Raw genomic sequence first — 20,799 nt, forward strand, 5'->3', positions numbered from 1 at the left:
AGACCCCAAAGTTCTCACTTTCTAGAGTCCATTTTTATAGGAATTTCTTCCTATCCCAGTCTGTGGGAATTGCTTCATCATGCTGTTCCTGAATCAATCAGCAGATGGCACATTCCTGACGGCTCTGTGCTGCCAGATGTTATCTTGTTCTTTGGTTCTCCCATTCTTGAGACTGTTGGGTGGATTCCAGTCTGCCCTCCGCGGGTCCTCTGGTAGTTTCCACTTGATGCCTTCTTCAGCCGATGGACATTGGATTCTTGGGCTGGCACCTCCCTGATCATTCATTTATTATCCACACCAAGCATCCATCCACATACATCCTCTATCTCTATTTTAATCACAATTGTTAACAGAGCGAGATGAATACAACAAAAGGGCAGGAGTCTCTGGGTGCTGTTTCTGTTGTTACAGAGTATTGCTTTGAGACTCTCTCTCTGTGAGTAGTTGTTACAAAGAATTGCTTTGAGAACAGACTCTGTCTTAGAATGTACTAACACAATTAGCAGCTTGCAAGTTTCACACAGAGAGGAAGAGAAACAGTACCAAAAACCAAGAGACCTCTTAATTAGTAATACCCTGGAATTTAAACTATGGGGAATCAAACTCATGTGTGATTTTAATACAGAACTTCTTTAATATGATCCAACACCTGTCCTAGCCCGGAGCCCCCTCCTGGACCTTGAACTCCTCATTTTTGGCTCTACCCCAGAGCCCGCACCCCCCAGCCAGAGCCCTCCCCCACCCCAACCCCCAATTTCATGAGCATTCATGGCCCACCATACAATTTCCATACCCAGATGTGGCCCTCGGGCCAAAAAGTTTGCCCACCCCTGTCCTAGCTGTGGGCTGTAACAGTGCCTGCCAAAGTTATTGCCAACAGGCATGGGAAAGTGTCCAACTGCAGAGGAAGAAATAAGGCTGCCATCTCTAGAAACCTTTGGGAAAGGATTGCAAAGTTCCTCCATGAAAATTTGAGATCTCTCAGGAGGATTCAAGGGACATCCCTGTGTACATAAAAAATTTGCTCCACATGCCCTCCTTCCCCGCCTAAGTCTGCAGGGGTATGAAAAGCAGATAATAACGCTACCTCTTTTTGTTATACCAGTACCTCTTCTACCTCTTCATTAAGTAAATTAATGAAAAGTGGATAGCTGTGTCCTGTTTAGTTGGGGGTGCCATCAGTATATCATTGTAATGGTACATACAGTTACATACTTACCCGAGGTTCCTTCCTCTGCATTGGGTTTGACTGTACTCAACTGCCAGGACTGACTGGACTGCGATGACTTGTGGCATTATTGGATCCGGCAGTTGCAAGTCCCTCTTCCTTCTCCTGGTCTTCACTGTTCATGCCGGGGCCTTTAACTTGAGCTCCTTGGTGGTCTGCAATGTGGTGGTGGGGTCTCTGCAAAGTATGGCATGCAGCTCTTTGTAGAAGTGGCAGGTTTGGAACTTGGCATCAGATTGACTGTTGGCCTCCCTGGCCTTCTGATATGCTTGACACGGTTCCTTTGCTTTCACATGGCACCGCTGCTGGTCCCTGTTGTACCCCTTCTCCTGCATCTCCCGTGCAATCTGCTTGTAGATGTCAACATTTCTATGGCTGATCTGTAGCTGTGCCTGCACTGCCTCATCTCCCCACAGGCCCAGGAGATCCAGTATCTCCTGTTTATTCCGAGCGTGTCTGGAATGTGTAGCTGTCATAGTCAACTAAGCAGTTGTACACAACAATGGAGAGTTGCTAGGTGTGCTTGCCAAGCTGTACATTCAGAAAAAGGCATTTAAAAAATTTGCAGGCTTTAAAGGAGAATGGAGGTGTCTTCCAGTCTCTGTGACTGTGGGGCAATGGAATTCACAACTGTGACCAGAGTGGTCAGTGTTACTCATTGTGTGACTGCTACTGGGGGACTTTCAGGGTCAACATAAACAACACCGTCTCTACACTTGCACTGCATTGACCTCGACTATGGCTCAACACCACTCGGGGAGGTGATATTAGTGTGTCGGCCTAATGGGGTGCTCAGATCAGTGGGAGACAAATTTAAGAGTAGACATGTGCACAACTACATTGACGCAAGGTGGCTTATGTTGACTTAACTTTGTGGTGTAGATCAGGCCTTAGGCAATGTCTAAACTTAAACTGCTACAGCGGCACAGCTGCAAAGCTGTAGCTGCACTGCTATAGTGCTTCAGTGTAAACACTCCAGCTGTGGGAGGGGATCTCCCGTGGCTGTAGTTAATCCATCACCCTGAGAGGTGGTATATAGGACAACAGAAGAATTCTTCCATCAACCTAGCACTGTCTGCGTAAGTTGTCCTAACTATGTTTATCAGGGTTGTGGCGTTTTCACACTCCTAAGTGATGTAGCTGGGTCAACTTAACTTTTTAGTGTAGACCTGGCCTTACACATGTGTAATTTTCTAAATGCAAGAAGACCCATTGAGTTTAATGAGACTCCTAAAATACGTAGTTACTCACATACATAACTGGTTGCAGGATGGAGCCTTGGAGATTCTATTGGAGTATACAGTGAAAACAGATAAACTGACTATACCATACACAAAATGCTGTCAAATGCACAAAATAAACAAAGTGAAAAAAATACAGGTTTTCCCTCCTCTTTTCTTTCAGATTTTTTTTTGTAACAACAATAAGAATTTTTAAAATGACAGTGTCCTTTTTAGTACAGTTCTTCCCAACAAGGTGCTAAGATGATTTCAATACAATTTCCCTGGACAGTGTAGCGTGGGCTTAACTTTGGGCCACATGGTATTGCAATTGAAATCAATTACAAAACTCACTGACTTAAAAGGGAGCAGGATCAGGCCATGTATTATAAATCCTGTCCCAGGCATGGAATTCCTGTGATGAAATTCACAATTTTCTAAACTGAACTGAAGATGAATATGGTAAAATATATAATATGACTAATATAAGATATTTTATATTGCAAAATAAACATGCCAGTCTTGGCCTTTAACCAGGGTGTATGGGTGTTACATGTTCATGGGTGTACCTCACTGAACAGTATTTTAATTTCCTAGAGCCAGCATCTCTGTGCACTGGCAGATTATTTTGTTCTTCATCAAGTTTTTAAATAACATACTTCTAGACAAGTGTATCTAATTTCATTTGCTCTGATCATATCAGGAATAACTTTAGGAGATTAAGGATCTAGGGCAGTCACAAAGTAACAAATGTGTATGCACATTTTAAATGGCTTGTTACGCTGCTGGTGTTTAGTGCTGCCTTTGAGGAATTTGCAACAATATTCTTTGGCTTGATTGAATTAGATAACACTGGTGATAAGTTGATCACTCCAGAGCTTCCCAAATTCTTTCCTAATCTTTTTATACTCATCTTCTGAGAAAGGATCAGATATCTTTCAACATTATCTCTTACAAAGACAGCCTATACCTTCACCTGATTTGCAACACATTTAAGAAGATCAGAATATTAACCAAATCCTGTGGTATGGCACTGATGTAAATCCAAGGTGAAATAGCTGAGGGAGACCCTTTAAAAGTGACGGCAAAAACAAGCAAAACAAACAAAAACAAAACTTAACACCAACAATTTTCAGGTTTCCCTGGACAAATTGCATACTCCTTTACTGTTCTTCATCTAAAAATATCCCCTAAAATCAAGAATTAATTCCTTGTTATACTTACAAGTAATTTGTAATAGTTAATACCATAGGCAGAGTTCTTGGCATCAAAGTGACTACATCCAGTTATTGTACTGTCAGTGCTATTTCACTTCATAAATTTGCACAGTGTTCAGGGGTTGGTGAAGTTCTAACAGACTGAAAAGAACCCAACCCTCTCCGCCCCCAATCAAAATGAAAGCCAAATATAGATGTCCTCTTGAGCGACTGGTGCTTTGGTATTTGCTCCCAAAAATGATATACTTGAATGGGAGTTTGAAATGAAAGGAATAAATGTGAGGATATAACATGCATTTTGTGATTTGCAACACCAAAGTTACATCCCACCACCAAAACCTTGGTTGATTTAGAGTTTAAGTTGTTTCAGTGCAAAGTCCCTGAAAAGCAGAGAAATGTGCAGCTAGGGAACCTTCCTGAACAAACTTTGACACCCACCCACCTCTACTACAAACTTTATATTTCTAACATTTTTCTAAACTCAGCGCGCAGTTAGGAGAAAACCTGAAGGCCCATCTCAGCACCATTTACCCGATGTAAGAGTACAGACACGAACCGGTTCGATGTAGATAGGATGTGCACCTGGGCGAAGATGAGGCGGCAGTTATGTTCTGATATTAGTGTGTGAGGGGCTGGGAGTTCAGAGAGGGGGAAAGCCTGGCTCGCAGTAAAATCAGCATGCAGGGGACAAATAACAGGCCGCGCGGCAAGTTGCCGCTGATTCTGCAACGGGCAATAGTGGCAAGGGGACAGCGGGGCTACAGGCTCAGCGCTGGGGGAGGTAGGGTAATTCATGCCCTCCCGGGAGCCACACAACCCCAGCACGCTGGAGAGCCGCACCCCGGGCAGGCGTGCTGCAACCCCCCTTCCTGGCACGTCTCTCGCCTCGTCACAAGTTGCTAATCATGCACCAAGGTCCCTGGAATTTGGGAGCGCACCGAGGTCAGCTCCGCGCGGGGAGGGCGCCCAGCGCCAGCGGCTGGAGACCGGGGCAGCTCAGGCTGAGCCGGGGCGGGGGGTTGGAACTTGGCAGGGTGGAGCCGGGAGCGGGGCGGGGCTGGGATGCCGAGGCTGCCTGTGGTGGAGGCTGCCGGGAGCTGGGCAGCGGCGTCTCCTCAGTCGTCCCAGCTGCTCTCAGGGCGGGAGGCTTCCGCGGGCGCTGCTGAAGCTCTCGGAGTAGCTGCCACTGCTCTGCTCCCTCCTCGCCCTTTGTTTCAAGAGCCCGCAGGCCCGGGGCGCGGCTGGCCTCGGGGACCGCCCTCCCACCCCCCATGCCATGGTTTGAAAGTGCCAGCTGCCTGGTCACCTGGGGGAATCGCTGTGCAGCTGAGAGGCACCGCGGGCCCTGCGCCCTAGTGTCGGCTCTTGAGGCTGCTACTGCTGCCTGGTGAAGAGGGATTTGCAAGGACCTGAGCCCTGGTGCAGCTGCAGCAGCCATGGGGCTGCAGCCCTTGGAGTTCAGCGATTGCTACCTGGATAGCCCCTGGTTCAGGGAGAGGATCAGAGCTCATGAGGCCGAACTGGAGAAAACCAACAAGTTCATCAAGGATCTGCTCAAGGATGGAAAGAACCTCATCGCTGCAACCAAAAGTGAGTGGGAAGGGAGAGGGGGGCGAGGAGGTGCTGGCCGGGGGGCAGTGTGTGCAGTGTGGCCACGTAGCCCCTTTTTGTTGCAATAATAAGACCGGCGCGGTGCTTTGCAGGGGCGGGTCCCTGTATGTGGGGCAGTAATCGGCGCTGCATCAAGGAGAGGTTTGCTGAGAGCCTCCTTGCTCAGACCAGGGAGGTTTCCTGCCCTGCAGGCTTTGGGTTGCCCCGCTGTCATCCTGGGTGCGAGCTGCTGCTCTCCTGTGCCGCTAGCAGCTGCTGCTGCAAAGTGGCTCGCCTGAGCTGGGAGGGCAGATGGCGGTGTGCCTTGCAGAAAGCCAGGGTTTCCTGCCGGCTGAGGCGCGCGGAGAGAGAGAGAGAGTGGTATTTGCAAGAGGTGCCAAGTTGCGTTCAGCGGGGGGAGAGGGGAGCCTGCCGCCTCATGCAGTTTTTAATTTTTTTACGCTTCGTGTGAGGCAAGGTTTTGCTCTGAGTTTAATTTAGTTCATTTCCCTCATCACCTTTCGCTCTAGTTAGAACCCCCTTATTCCAGCGCGAGGAAACCGCTGTCTTTCTGCCCTTGTCATCGTGGGAAAGCGATAACAGGCCTGCTACTGACAGCAACTCCCTTTTAACAGAACTTTTTGCAACCTCAGTTACATCTCTGTGATTTCCTGGCGCAGGCCTTCCTTATTCTGTGTCTCCAAAGCCCATAGCATGCTTTGGATACTGTATGTCCACAGTACCATGACACTGACTTTGTGCCACACACTGCATTTGCTTGTGTATTTTCCATCCTGAAAGGACGATAGGGTGTGTGGTCATAGTAACTCTCTAAATTCCACTGAATTCATCCGATGAAGTGAGCTGTAGCTCATGAAAGCTTATGCTCAAATAAATTTGTTAGTCTCTAAGGTGCCACAAGTACTCCTTTTCTTTTTGTCTAAATCAAATTAATGAAACATCATGGTTGGGTTTTTAAATGCACAAAGATGGCTACATCATGGTGCGGGGGTACCATACCACTGAGTGGCATGACTACATATTTACATTCTTGTCTGTAGTGTTGCATTCACATAACTTCTTAAATTTTAAGTTCAAACAGGCTAGTGTAGTTTATAAATCCTTATTTGAAACCAATGATGATTTAAACAATCAAATGTATTTATTTCACTTTGATTTTCACATATGCTGGCACTATGTTCCCTAAACTAGTGGTTTTCAAACTGCAGGTCGTGACCTAGTACTGGGTCGCACCGAAGGGGCTGTTTAAAAATCCCATCGGCGGTGCTGCTCACCACGCTGGTGTGGCAGGTCTGGCTCCTAGGCAGGAAGACCACAGGAATCTGCGTGCTGCCCCCGCCCTGAGCACCGGCTCTGCACTCCCATTGGCCAGGAACCAGCCAGTGGGAGCTGGGGGAGGGGCAATGCCTGTGGGTGAGAGCTGCTTGTGTACCTCTGTCTAGGAGCTGGACCTGCTGCTGGCTGCTTCCAGGGCACAGCATGGTTTGCAGTGCCAGGACAGGCAGGAAGCCTGCTTTAGCACCCCCTCTGTGCTGCCAACCGGGAGCTGCCCTAACCCCCGCCCCAATCCCCAGCTCTGACCCCCCCCCCCACCCAAACCTGGAGCCCTTTGCTCCACCTCAAACCCCTCATCCCGGCCCCACCCCAGAGTCTACACCCAGAGCCCTGACCCCCTCCCACACCCCAGCCCTGAGCCCCCCCCATCCCACCCAGAGCCCTGTCCTGCACCCCAAACCCCTCTTCCCCGGCCCCATCCCAGAGCCCTCACCCCCTCCTGCACCCTTGCCCCAGCCCTGAGCCCCTCATTCCCAGCCTTACCCCGCAGCCCTCACCCTCAACCCTCTGCCCCAGCCCTGAGCCCCTTCCCACACCCCAAACCCCTCATCCCCAGCTCTGTTGGGTCGTGGGCATCAACAGTTTTCTTCAACTGGGTCTCCAGAAAAAAAGTTTGAAAACCACTGCCCTGAACTATACTGCTCCCTTGAGAGCATGTAAAATTTGAAAATGCAGACAGCAGGGCCCAGCAGCTGTAAATTGGAAGGAATTCAGCAGATTATTCATGGGACAGAGTAAGTGGCTGCAGCTGGGGAGGCTTCTGTGGTTGAAGATTTTTCAGATATCTCATTCTACCCAAGTAGAAGCAGGGCAGAACATGTATATCTCTGCTTCGTGTTTACTTAAATGGGTAAAGGGGAGAGCATGCATTATGCCCTTTTCCCTTGTTTATAACACATCTTTATTTGTTGGGCAACACATTTTCTGCATTTGATAAGATATGTTCTTTGGAGACTGCATGCATGTCCAAATCATATAGATTTGAAATCCAAAATTCTTTAAAACTGAAGTGTGAAGTAAAAATATTTCTGTGTTCCTAAACTTGTGAAAAATCATTCTTTTCCCCCTTTGCGTGGATACCTCAAACAGCTGGATGGAATTGTCTGAATCTTTTCCAAAACTTCCATTTCTGGTCTTAGTCTACCCACATGAAACTTCATATAAAAAAGTTATATAACTTTTTTAAGGCATGCGAAAGGTACTGACAATGCTTTGAATGAAAGTATGCAGTGTAGTTGTAGCTGTGCTGGTCCCAGGATATTAGAGAGAAAGGTAAGTGAGGTAATATCTTTTATTGAACCAATAGAATTGAGGATATTGCTCACCTTGTCTCTTGAATGAATGTGTTATCTTGATGATAACCACAGTGTTACTTTAATATCCTTAGTTTTACTGGGTAAATACTTTTGCAGCGCAAATTGTGCCTACTGTATTAATTGACATTTCATCCTATTAGCTCTTCTGAGTAGAGATATTGTATAGAAGGGGGTGGTGGGTGCCATTGATTTTATATATCTAGTCAAGAAAATTAGTTGCATTGTGACTTTGCTGATTGTGGATTTTTTGCCCCTATGAGAGCTGTTTCAGCTTTTGTCACCCATAAATACTGGAGGCAAAAGGCTATGCCATAGGCATTTCCTGAAGGCTGACACTTAGTATTGGGTAGTAGTTGATTTTCAGCTTAAGAAGAATAAATTAAAATCATTAATATCAGGATTTTTTTTAGATTGAAGTACTCAACTATTTGGATTTTGTTTTTGAATGGGAAATTGTTTAATGGTAAATACAACTTAAGGTATATTAAATGTTATTCTGTAAATTGGGTTATTCAAGATCATTTTTCTCATGCCATCACCTGCAGCATCATATCTGTACCCTCATCATTTATGATAAATACAGAACTTTCCTTTATTTTATTTTTTTAAAAAAAGAAACGAAAAAAACGAGCAACAGCTGACAAAAACTTCATGATGCTCCTCTCCATCTTCTGCTGAATGTGAGGGAAATCCATTTAATTGAATAAGTCCCACTTCCTGTTTAACTGCGAGCACTGTAAATGACTATGACATTTGCATTGGGCCACATCCTGAGAGGTAGTAAGCATATGCCACTCCTCTTGATGACAGTAGGAGTTGTCACTGCCTTTCAGGATCAAGGCAGTAGTATTGTTGTGGTCCCCCTCTTATCTTCTTTATTCTCCCTTCCTTTTCAGTTATACTGGGCAGTGTTTTCTCCCCAGTTCAAACTTGTTTATAAGTAGAAGTTGCAGAATTAATGTTATTGGTACACACAAAGAAAAGGAGTACTTGTGGCACCTTAGAGACTAACCAATTTATTTGAGCATAAGCTTTCATGAGCTACAGCTCACTTCATCGGATGCATTTTGCGAATACAAACTAACACGGCTGTTACTCTGAAACCTGTCATTGGTACACAAGTACATTACCAATAAATAAACCATCTCTGCTGCAGCCTTAACTGAAGTTTCTAGTTTTCAACATAAGCCAGACTTCGTGTTGCTTTAAACTCCAAGTTCTAATTCTTTCATGAATCTGAAAGGTAACCAGTTCTGACTTGAAGTTCTCTTGTGTTTCCTGTCTAAAACTTTGCATCATCGAGGTGTCGTTTCTTGAAACCAAAGACTGGAAAGAAAGAAAGAATGAACAAACAGTGGTTTTAGCTATTCACTGACCTGTTTTCATTACACTTCCCTTTTTCCATATTTAAGTTGACTTTCTTGGGGGGTTGCTATTAAATGTATGAAACAGTACAGACATTTACAATAGAAATATCAATTATTTCTCAAGAAACTCGAACCATTTAGGATGTAAAGTTTGTTTTTTGACAGGATCATTTCTGAATAGAGGTAGCCACTGGGGTTTTGAGAGATACTGAATGAAAATGCACTCAGTAAATAAATGAATCCTTAATTTGAGATAAAATGTGCATTTGAAAAGTTTGTTTAAAGCTGTTAAACACTCTACGTGATTATAACCTACATAGCCCCAACATAACATGCATTCAGATTAACATTTGAGGAACAAAGTCATGTGACTCTTGATCAACACCAGTTTTTTAAGCTTTCCATGTGAGTGTCAGCTAAACTTGTGTCTCAGTGGCTTGGGCTAGTAGCATTGTGTAACGGGTACTAGCCCTCAAAGGCTCTGAAATTGTGGCCAGTTTAAATAGTTATGATGGAATTAATTTGTAAAATATGTAAGGAAATGGAGAAAGCATTCAATCTGAAAAGTATGTAATTTCTGTAGTTTAAATGAGTGCTCAGTAAATGTTTCAAAGAAAGCATCTGATATTGGTTCTCAGCAGGTTTGCTTTTATTTAAAAAAAAAAAAAAAGAGAGAAAACCTGTTCTTTGTTACAAGTAATATTGTAGATTATTTAAACTGATAGATTTCTAAATATCTCTTGCTCTTCAGTAGGATGATTATGGTATTTGTTTACCTTATGAATTTTTCTAAGGTTGCAAAATGGAAAATAACTAGTTCACTTCACACTTGCATCCCCATGCCCTAGCACAGTGCTATAGTGTTTGTTAGAAACGCTGCCAGAGAATGTTTACTTGCTTTTTAAAAAAAAAAAAATGGAATTTAAAAATATAGTGGAAACATTTCTGTTGATCTTAAGTTTTGTAATTTTGGGCCATATCTGATCTGACTTTCTTTTAAGAAAAGTTTACACGGAGAGCACAGTCCTCTGCTTCTTTTTAGCCTGTAGCAGCCACACTTCTTAGTGCTCCTTGTAATTAACATACTAATAGCATGACTTCCCTGCTAATGGAAAAAGTTGCTGTTGTATAAGAAAGTGGTCTGAGAGTCTTTCCATTCAGCCCCACCCAAAAGAAGGCATTCATCTTTATGTAAATGGAATAGTATTGCTCTATAATAGAAATGTCAAACTAATTCTGTGGGGAGGACCAAATTACAATTTTTAAATGTGGTCTGAACTGGGATTACAAAATTAGTGCCATAGCCTACCTTCTCTCCTTTGCACATCTTTCACTAATGTCAAGGAGAGGCTTGCCTGAAGATCAAGGATAGCATGTTGTCTTTAGTCATCATTGTTGTCTTCTTTCTTGTCACTTCTGTATTTGGGGTTGGCAACTTTTATAGCCTTTTTCCAAAACTAATGATTTTATGCCTGGCTGTCATGCAAATTGGTCTCTCTAAGGTCCGCTGATATCCAGTCCATGTACAAAGTCTTTGGCTTCTCCCTGTACACGATAATTTCTATCCTACCAGTTTTTTTCCACTGAATGCATCCGATGAAGTGAGGCGTAGCTCACGAAAGCTTATGCTCAAATAAATTGGTTAGTCTCTAAGGTGCCACTAGTACTCCTTTTCTTTTTGCGAATACAGACTAACACGGCTGCTACTCTGAAACCTGTGTATCCTACCAGTATAACTCTCAGGTCTCTATTGGACATGTCCATACTAAGGACTGTTGCCTAGCCTCCCTCAACTTGTCTTCAATTGGGGCAACCCGCATTCGGTCCCTCACAATCTCACTTCATTTCCTATCATGGAGCAATAGTCTTTAACTAGTAGCTCAGCTGTCTTATGAAGTTGTTATTGCATTTGGGATCAATTGGTGGTGGTGGTGTGGGGAATGATGTAGGACATTTCTAGGACCATAGCTAATTCTGTCTTTTGATCATTTTGTGCATGCACTAGACCAATTCTTACTTGCAATTCAGAATTTTTACCTGCAATATTTGAGATGCTGGTTGTTAATGTCATCATTAGGCTTCAGAGTCAATTGGAATGAGTGGTGTAGTTCACACTTTTCAGAGCTGTTGGGTAGATCACATTTGGTAGGCTTCATTCAGAGTCTTTTTTTTTTTTTTTAAATAAATGAAAGCTTATGTTCTGCAGAACTTGAGTCTATCATAGAAGCTGCAAAATAGGCTGGATCTGTTGTGGAGACTGTAGTTTGAATCCCTGGTTTGAAACTAAATTGAGGGTCAAATGAGAGAATTGCTGCTGAGCCTCAGGCAGGAACATTCCACCTTCCAAAATTAAAAGATGCTGACTTCCTACTTTTGCATGACAGTTGTTGCTCAAATGGGCATATAACACACCGTAGAGACTTTACTGGTTTTAGAAAGTGAGAAAAATTAGAGAGCGTGCTTCATCTGGGGATGGTCTACACCGGGGTGGCCAACCTGAGCCTGAGAAGGAGCCAGAATTTACCAATGTACATTGCCAAAGAGCCACAGTAATATGTTGGCAGCCCCCCATCACCTTCCCCACCCCCCGCTCCCAGTGCCTCCCACCCACTGATCAGCACCTCCTCCTCCCTCCCCTCACTTTCCGATCAGCTGTTTTGTGGAGCGCAAGAGGCTCTGGGGGTGTGGGGGAGGAGCAAAGGCATAGCAGGTTCGGGGGGGTGGGACAGGAAGGGGTGGAGTGGGGGCAGGGCCTGTGGCAGACCCAGGGGTTGAGCAGTGAGCACCCCCCAGCACTTTGGAAAGTTGGCGCCTGTAGCTCCAGCCCCGAGTCGGTGCCTATATAAGCAGCTGTATATTAACTTCTGAAAAGCCTTATGTGGCTCCGGAGCCACAGGTTGGCCACCCCGGTTTACACTTAGAAGTGGTACTGGTGTGTCTGTTGGTTAGAGGGGTGACTTTTTGCCACCATAACTACTCTGGAAAAGCCCTAGTTTGGACACAGTCATACCTGTACAAAGGTGCCGTATACTTATATTTTAGTTCCTGAACCAGATCACTCGAGGGTGTGGGAGTCCAGAAACTCCGAGTCTCTTTTGAGTGACTGACCATTGCCCCTGGGCTGGTTTAGAATGAGTCCTCTGGGGTTTTAATCTATTCATTCTGGGCAACTGTTCTCCACTGCCTTGTACCTTGTGTAGTCATACCAATGCAAAGTGGGGCTAAAGCAATAAATTCTAAGCTGTTTAGGGCAGAGACTGTCTTGTTGTTCTGTGTTTGAACAGTGGGGTTCCATGGTGCTCTGAGGCACTATGGTACTAAAAATAATAAAATACTTCGCAGCATTGTGATTTGGTAGTGTTTTATATCCCCTTTGCACAGACATGAATGGGTACACATGAATCAGGCCCAGTGAATTTAGTGCTGGTGTAATTTGTCAGACTGATGGCCCAGAACTTGACATCCTAGAATTCACCTGAAATATACAGCACAGGCAAGAATAGTGCAGCTTCCTTGCCAGTGTGCTTCTGCCTTCTCCTGAGGGAAAGGTAGAATAGTTACGTCTTTGCTTATTTTGTCCTTGGCCTTTCTACTTGAGACTGTCAGCAGTGGTCTGGTGGTGGTTTTTGTGATGTGTACTAATAATTAGAATAAGAATACCAACTTGCTTCTCACAAGCTACCTGTGGTAACATGTATGGTCACTGGTGACCTAGAACCTGGAGCTCTGTATCTTCCTCCCATGCCCCTAGGCATTCCAGTTTCCACCTCTTTGGGTCCTAGAAACAAGCCCATTCTTAATTCCCCATACATTATTAGTGTCATTGAACTCAGTAGGAATTTTCTGTTAAGCATGTGTGTTAGTGTTTGCAGGATTTGAGCCAGCACTTGTAACTTCCCCTCTTAATCCTTGGTTGCAAACTTTTTTGTTGTTGTTATTGAGAGGGTGGTGTAAGTGTTTGCAGAGAGCAACTACAAAGCCTATTCTGTGAATTTGTTAGGAAATTCTGTTTGTTTTTTAAATAAAATTCAACAAGTCCCTTTGTTTCTGGTGCTACTTATTGGTGGAAAATATAGAATTAAAATTATTTCTGCTCATTTTCTTGTTTTCGTAAAAGAAATAAAAGAAAAACAAGGCATTTGAAATGGTAATGTACATTAACATTACATACTTTGGGCCTATGTTTGGTCTTCTGTGCTTGGTGTGAAATGTTAACTTTTTAAAATTAATCAACATATAAAATGTTCCAAAAATATGAAGTGAAGATGCAACATAATTTAAATGAATATTACCAAGCTTAATGCTCTTGGAAGGTAGTTCATAGCTTTATAGAGTAGTTTGTATGACTGGCAGATGTTATATTGGGGATTTTCTTTTGGTTTTATCTTGGGAGTGTGGTGCTAGAGTCTTCCTCTTACGTGACTTCTCTGAATTTCCAAATAAGATTCAGAGAGAGTTTTATGATGACAGACTAGTAGTGGTAAAAAAACCACAATGAATGTATACTACAGTAAAAGCTCTGTTATCTGACACTCAATTAACCAGAAAGCTCAATTAACGGGTATTTCTGATCTCCCAATAGAAATCTTCAATCTAATAACCAGGACAAGTATATTGCCCAGCACGTAATGCAATTGCACGTTCTGCACTCTACTTTTATGCAAAAGAGGCAGAAGACAAGTAAGCAAGCTGATATCAGGGATTTATTCAGAAAAGCAGCTTCCAGAGCGTCATAGGGTCCTTACAGATTCAGCCCAATCTCCTGCACTTTATACATCTACAGTGATGATTGATGTTGTTGATGATGGCCCTGAGGCACTGCAAGATCCTGAAGTGTCTTCTGAATCATCAAAGAGAGATTAAATTATGTTCCGTATAGTTTTAGTGTGAAGTGTATTTTTAGTGATCTGGGTGTACACCATGCACTGCCCATAGTTATATGTAGTATCATAAGAGAACCTCATAAGAGAAAACTTTACCTGTATACACCTAAGTGCTTCAAGAAACCAACTACACTGCAGTGCAGTACTACTACTGGATTGGTGAGTACCGGTGTACTATTTTATACTTTATTCATTTTATTGTATTCTGATTCTTTGAAAATTGGTATTCCATTGGTAAAGTATAATTCAGAATATTCGATTAACCGGCATCCCCCCCCATTTCCCCAATGTGTCTGATAACAGAGCTTTTACTATAGTATTTTTCAGGTATTTGGAACATTTTGAGGGGGTGGCCTAGTCGCTTCAACTCTGATTGGAAGTAGAACTGTCCAGTGAGTGTAAGAATGCACATTCAGGAATGTGTTGCAGTCCCCATGCTGCACTGGAATTGGAAAGAGGAAGTAGAGCTGAAGTCCTTTAAGGGAGAGCTGAGATAAGGCATGTGCTTACTACAAGTTCTTGCTTCAGAAAAATGTGTGCTTTAGCGTTTCCGAAAAGCAAACTATGAGTTGGATGGGTGCGAGTTCTCTTTCCATGCCTACTTATGCAGATGGGGTCATGCTATCATTATGTTTTTGTGAGAATGGATCTTGTCTTATTCCAGCTAGTCAGTTAACTTTTTGCTTTCCTTTCTATATTTCCTTGTCCCAAGATGGAATATTTTCCCCTGTTGTTCTAACCTTGAGCTATATGCCTGCAATGGCTTTATGCTGAATTGGGGAGTTCTTGCCAGTTGTTTATGGTGAGTTACTCCCTTGTGGGAGAGAAGTAGCAGGAAAAGCTACCTGCAAAAGGCGGGTGGGGGCATAAAGGACTTAAAATAAAACATTTTCTGAATATTTCCATCTCACACCCTTAACTAAGTGCACCCGCCTAAAGCTGGTCCTCAACCTGGGATTCTGTCTGTCTTCCTGGGAAGATTAGCTCAGATGGAGATGAGAGGCTCATTAGAAGGTTCACGTTTTTATTTTCCTATTAGGTTTGATTTGTTTTCCTTGGTACGCCCAAGTCCTGGATTTAAAAATAAAAAGTTGTAACTGGACTCTAATTCTACACCTTTTGTATATGCTGAAAGTTTGATTGGATTATTGGTATTGTCCATCATGGAGGATTATCCCAGTTTAAACAAGCAAGGTAAACTGGGTATCTTGCAAAGCGTAAATGTCTGAATAGGGCTCTCCTACCTCAGCAACGAGTTTATCAGAAGTAATAGGATTTTTTGTAGCAGAAATTGGAATGATGTCCTGAACAAAAGTATGCCAGGAGACAGCATGCTGCTAGCAAGTATTCTCTAATTTTAAAAACCAGTTTGTTCCCTGTATTTTTTTTTTTTTTTAATTGCATGCTGTGACATTCCCCTATGGTGTTATCTGGACCCGTGATCTGCTAGGTGACTCCAATCCTTGACCCTGGGAGCCAGCCTTACCCTGCACTGCTGTGAGAACCCCCACTCTTGAGCTGTTCACGCACAGCCTCTGGCATGTAAGCCGCTCCTTGGATTGTGCAACCAAATCACAGTAGCCAATATTTCTGGTCCCAGACACAACCCTAGGAACCTCAGTCTTGCAATGTCCAGTTATGCCCGCTGGATGCCGCAAGCTTATATAAGTTCGTCAGTTTAACAAAGAAATTGATATGTACCAGGCTCGTTATCCCAAGAGGAGCGTCTGGCACACTTCAAACCAAACACACTGCTTCAGGTAGAATAAACAAACAGATTTATTAACTATAAAGAGAGATTTTTAAGTGATTATAAGTCAAAGCATAATAAGTCATATTTGGTCAAATGAAATAAAAGCAAGATGCATTCTAAGGTGACCTTAACACTTTCGATGCCCTTACAAACTTAGATGCTTCTCACCACAGGCTGGCTGGTTGCTCTTCAGCCAGCCTCTCCCCTTTGATCAGCGCGTCAGTCGCTTGGTGTGGTGTCTGTAGATGGAGGTGGAAGAGAGAGGAAGAGCATGGCAAACGTTTCTCCCTTTTATCATGTTCTTTCTTCCCTCTTGGTTTCCCCCCCACCCCCGTCCCCTTCAGAGTCAGGTGAGCATTACCTCATCGCAGTCCCAAACTGGTCAAAGGAAGGGGGGTTGGGTGACTCACTGGAGAGTCCAACAGATCCTTTTGTTGCTGCCAAGGCCAGCGTCCTTTGTTCCTGTGAGGCTGGACTGGGTTTGTCCCATACATGCCCTGGTGAGGTGTGAACTGCCTCTCTGCTCTTGGGAGAGTTTTTGCCTGGGCTTATTTTAAATCATGAGGATACATTTTCAGCCTCATAACTATATACATGAAATTATAACCTATAACATTACTATAACATTATTGCAACAACAATTACTATAACATCACCATAACAACAATGGTCGGTGTACCATTAGCCTTCTGAAGACACCCGACATGACAAACTTTGCATTGGATACCACACAGTCATGTTACAAGGATGAACATGGGGGTGCTGGTTGTTTCCCCATGGTACAGAGCATCACACACGCTGCTTATAAGTAAGGAATTGAAATGCATGGTGAAGAAGCTAAACTTCCTATTGAACTTTTCTTACTGCAGCCCTACAAAAAGCTAAAGCTATTTCTTTGAACCTGAAAATGTGAGTGACTTGAGTTCAAGTGCATCCTCTCCGAAGCAGAGACCCACGAGAAATAGCTTTATTTTTCTTTTGGTTCCATTCTGTAGTTTTGAATTTTCAGTCATGCAAGCTGCACACTAGTTGTACTCTTCCAATAGCATTAAAGATATTTGAGCACTACAAAAAGCCTTTTAAGTTGATGTGCTGAGCCCTTGTAGCCAAGATTACAATGAAACAGTGAATTGTTAGGAAAAGCCTAATTTTAAAAAAGATTAACTTGTAAATAATTGAAGGAACATGCTGCAATGTAACAATGGAACAGATGAACTTTTCAAGCCCTAGTTTGTAGAGGTGGGGCCACTGTTCCGTAACTGTCAGGTGGCTGAGTTAGCAATTGATTAATCCACATAAAATGCAAAGTGAACATTTTGTAGTTTCAAAGCATGTTTGTCTTTAAAGATGTATTTGGTGCAATTTCAAAATAAAACAATACAATTTGATTTTTTGTGCTTTTTATTTTAAAAAGTGAATTTGTAAGCTTTCTGTGCTTGTTTACTGCAGAAATTGACAGGTATAGTTATAATGGAATGATTATTTCACTATAGCTATGCTAGTACAACTCCCCCATGTGGAGACTCTTCTTCCAGAATAATTGCTCCACTTCCAAACTTTCCTGCTGTTCAGTAGTATTACAGTACAATTAACATCCTATGCAGCCCTGGGCAAATCATTTAGGCTCTTTGTGCCTCAGTTCTTCATCTGTAAAATAGGGACACATAGTACTGTACTTCCCTGCCTCTTAAAGGTGTTGTAAGGATAAATACATTAAAAATTTGGAAGCACTTTGAGATCCACTGATAAGAAGGATATGAGGTAGATGATATTATCTTAGTTCTTTTCTCGTGCTTCCATTCCCCTCCCACTGTCCCGTCAAATCTTTTCCCCTAAAATCAACTCCCTGTACTTAAAACAACTTTAAAATTATTTAAAATTCCTGTTATACCTCAGACAGTCTGAATAGCTGCTAATTCCTGTTTTATAGTCGACTCAACATTCATGCCACCAAGAAATAGAACTACCTGCTTGGATAGCATTATGTACCAAAATACATTCATTATTTCTAATAGCAATGTGTAAAATTGCTTCACTGAATACCTCTAGATTCCCATAGGAAAACTAGAGATTGATTGATATATATCAATCAATCACAGAAACTACTAAATCCAGTACATTGTTAAAATTATGGGCTCCACTCCACACAACATCTCTTCATAACCACCAGTTTGTGCCAGTAATTGAAGTCATCTTCATACATTCCCTCTTGTATCCTTTACTTTTTATTGCTATTGTACACTCTGGACAGCCCTAAAGCACGTTAATATTTCCATATTAGAAAAAATGTTTCTAATGTAGTTTTAATGTAACACAGTATTGAGAAAAAATGCCTGCGATGAAGTGGGAAACGTACCATTTTTTTTCATACATTGAGCTTCCATCTAAAGAGATTTGGTTATTGTATTTCAGGTATGGATTAGAGGGCATATGTTACTCCCCCCCCCCCCCACCTCTTTTCTCCCTTATCTGTTCATTTCCTTACGAAACATTCTCTTCTTTATTTTATTTTGTAAAGTAAAAGTTGAGACTACTACAACTGTGAGGAAAGTCTCTAATTTGCTCACGTACATGATTTTAGTGATATCTTTTAGAAAAACTTTTATTTGGGCTGTAAATACTGTTTAAAGTAGAGTGACTTCTCTGCCAGGTAAGTTAGTTTAAAAAGAAAACATTATCTGGGTCTATTATAGTGTTTACAGAAAAACAAGATGGAGATAAAAGAGCTACCAAAATGAAAAGCTCTCTCAAACTACAAAATAATGCATTTAAACCTGCAGTTAAAACCTGTGCTTTTGGTTCTCTGATGCTTGTTAAATTTCTTTCCACAGCATTAGATGTCAAACAATTAACTAGCCTTATGTTTAGAATTAGTACAGTATTGCATGATGTGAAGAACACATTTTTGTGGACTGATCTTAGTCCTTCGCTTGTGGGCTGGACAGTGCTGGCAGTTACCAGTAAAACTGGTGGTAGTAAGAACAGCATTTGGATTGGGGTTGTGGGTGTTCAGAAGAGAGGGACTTCATGTTTCATGCCAGGATTCTGGCAACTTTATTCTAGCTGCTGCTGCTTCTCATGTCCTTGTCACAAACAAGATGTTTTTCCAGAAGTACACAAGCGATGGCCTTTTCCATCGCTGCAGCGGGGCCCTCCTTCGTAAAGGTCTCCCCAAAGAGTTGGCAAATGAGCAGGTGCTCAACAACCTTATATAAGCACGGCCAGAACAGTAGTTTTTTTTTTTTTTAAATCAGTTTTATAATCTCACTTTAATAGTTGTGTTATAAATGCCACCCCACAAATGCAGGTCAGGAACTAAGCTTTATACTTCACAATAAAAGGGGAGTTTCGTAGGACATCAGAACCCAGTTTAGCAGGACTTTACGCCAAGAGACTGCGGGTTTGGGACTGGATATCTGGAGTTCTAATCCTGACTGTTAATATTTTTTCTAAAAGAGATGCTCCAGTTCAAACAGGAATTATTTGGGGAAGTTCTATGGCCTGTGTTACTCAGGAGCTCAGACTCAATAGATGATCAGTGGTCCCTTCTGGCTTTAGACTTGTTATAAATATAAAGGGAAGGGTAAACACCTTTAAATCCCTCCTGGCCAGACGAAAAACCTTTCACCTGTAAAGGGTTAAGAAGCTAAGACAACCTTGCTGGCACCTGACCAAAATGACCAATGAGGAGACAAGATACTTTCAAAGCTGGGGCGGGGGAGAACAAAAGGTTCTCCCTGTCTATGTGTTGCTTTTGCCGGGATCAGAGGAGGAATGCAGGTCAGAACTCCTGTAAAGGGTTAATAAGCAATCTAGTTAGATATGCGTTAGATTCTGTTTTGTTTAAATGGCTGATAAAATAAGTTGTGCTGAATGGAATGGATATTCCTGTTTTTGTGTCTTTTTGTAACTTAAGGTTTTGCCTAGGGGGATTCTCTCTGTTTTGAATCTGATTACCCTGTAAGGTATTTACCATCCCGATTTTACAGAGGTGATTCTTTTACTTTTTCTTCAATTAAAATTCTTCTTTTAAGAATCTGATTGCTTTTTCCTTGTCCTTAAGATCCAAGGATTTGGGTCTGTGTTCACCTATGCAAATTGGTGAGGATTTTTATCAAGCCTTCCCCAGGAAAGGGGGTGTAGGGCTTGGGGGGATTTTGGGGGAGAAAGACGTTTCCAAGCTGTCTCTTTCCCTGTTATATATTAGACGCTTGGTGGTGGCAGCAATAAAGTCCAGGGGCAAAAGGTAAAATAGTTTGTACCTTGGGGAAGTTTTAACCTAAGCTGGTAAAAAATAAGCTTAGGGGGTTTTTCGTGCCGGTCCCCTCATCTGTACCCTGCAGTTCAGAGTGGGGAAGGAACCTTGACAAGACGCTATGAATGACTTGCTGTATGGTTTTGGGCAACTCCCTTCATGTTCCTACTTCCATTACCATCCCCTTCTATGAAACTGTTTCTCTTATGGCTATTGTGAGGATTAGTGTTTAAGTACTTTGAATGAGTGAGTGCTGTATGCTAAGTTTACACTACGAACTAGGGGTGTGATTCCCCTTCTCATGTACACATACTCGCGCTAGTTCTCATTGAGCTAACATTAGTATAAATAACAGTGTAGCCGTGGTATCATGGGTTGTGGCAGCAGATGCATAGCTGAGCCGTGCCGAGTACCTACCCATAGGTTTCAGGTGGATTTGTACTTGGCACTGCTCAGTCATACTTCCGTTGTCACTCCCGCAGCTATGCTTCTATTTGTGCTAGCTCAATGAGAGCTAGTGTGAGAATGTGTACACGAAAAGGGGAATCGTACTCCTATCTCCTAAGTATAGATGTAGTCATAGAAAAGTGCTCAGTATCAAGTTACTATGTAAA

At 42.7% G+C, this 20,799-nt stretch overlaps 1 protein-coding gene across 2 annotated transcripts in view; it reads left to right on the forward strand.

The window, feature by feature from the left end:
• The first annotated feature begins 4,933 nt into the window (after positions 1-4,933).
• ARHGAP10 (Rho GTPase activating protein 10) overlaps positions 4,934-20,799 on the forward strand; it is a 250,288-nt gene continuing 234,422 nt past the window's right edge. For both annotated transcript variants that reach the window (XM_074950969.1, XM_074950968.1), the window contains exon 1: positions 4,934-5,255. In XM_074950969.1, coding sequence (XP_074807070.1) covers positions 5,102-5,255 — 154 coding nt within the window. In that variant the 5' untranslated portion in view covers positions 4,934-5,101. The remainder of the gene's footprint in view (positions 5,256-20,799) is intronic.

The sequence above is a fragment of the Natator depressus genome, chromosome 4 (genome assembly GCF_965152275.1).
Source record: "Natator depressus isolate rNatDep1 chromosome 4, rNatDep2.hap1, whole genome shotgun sequence".
Classification (NCBI taxonomy): Eukaryota; Metazoa; Chordata; order Testudines; family Cheloniidae; genus Natator; species Natator depressus.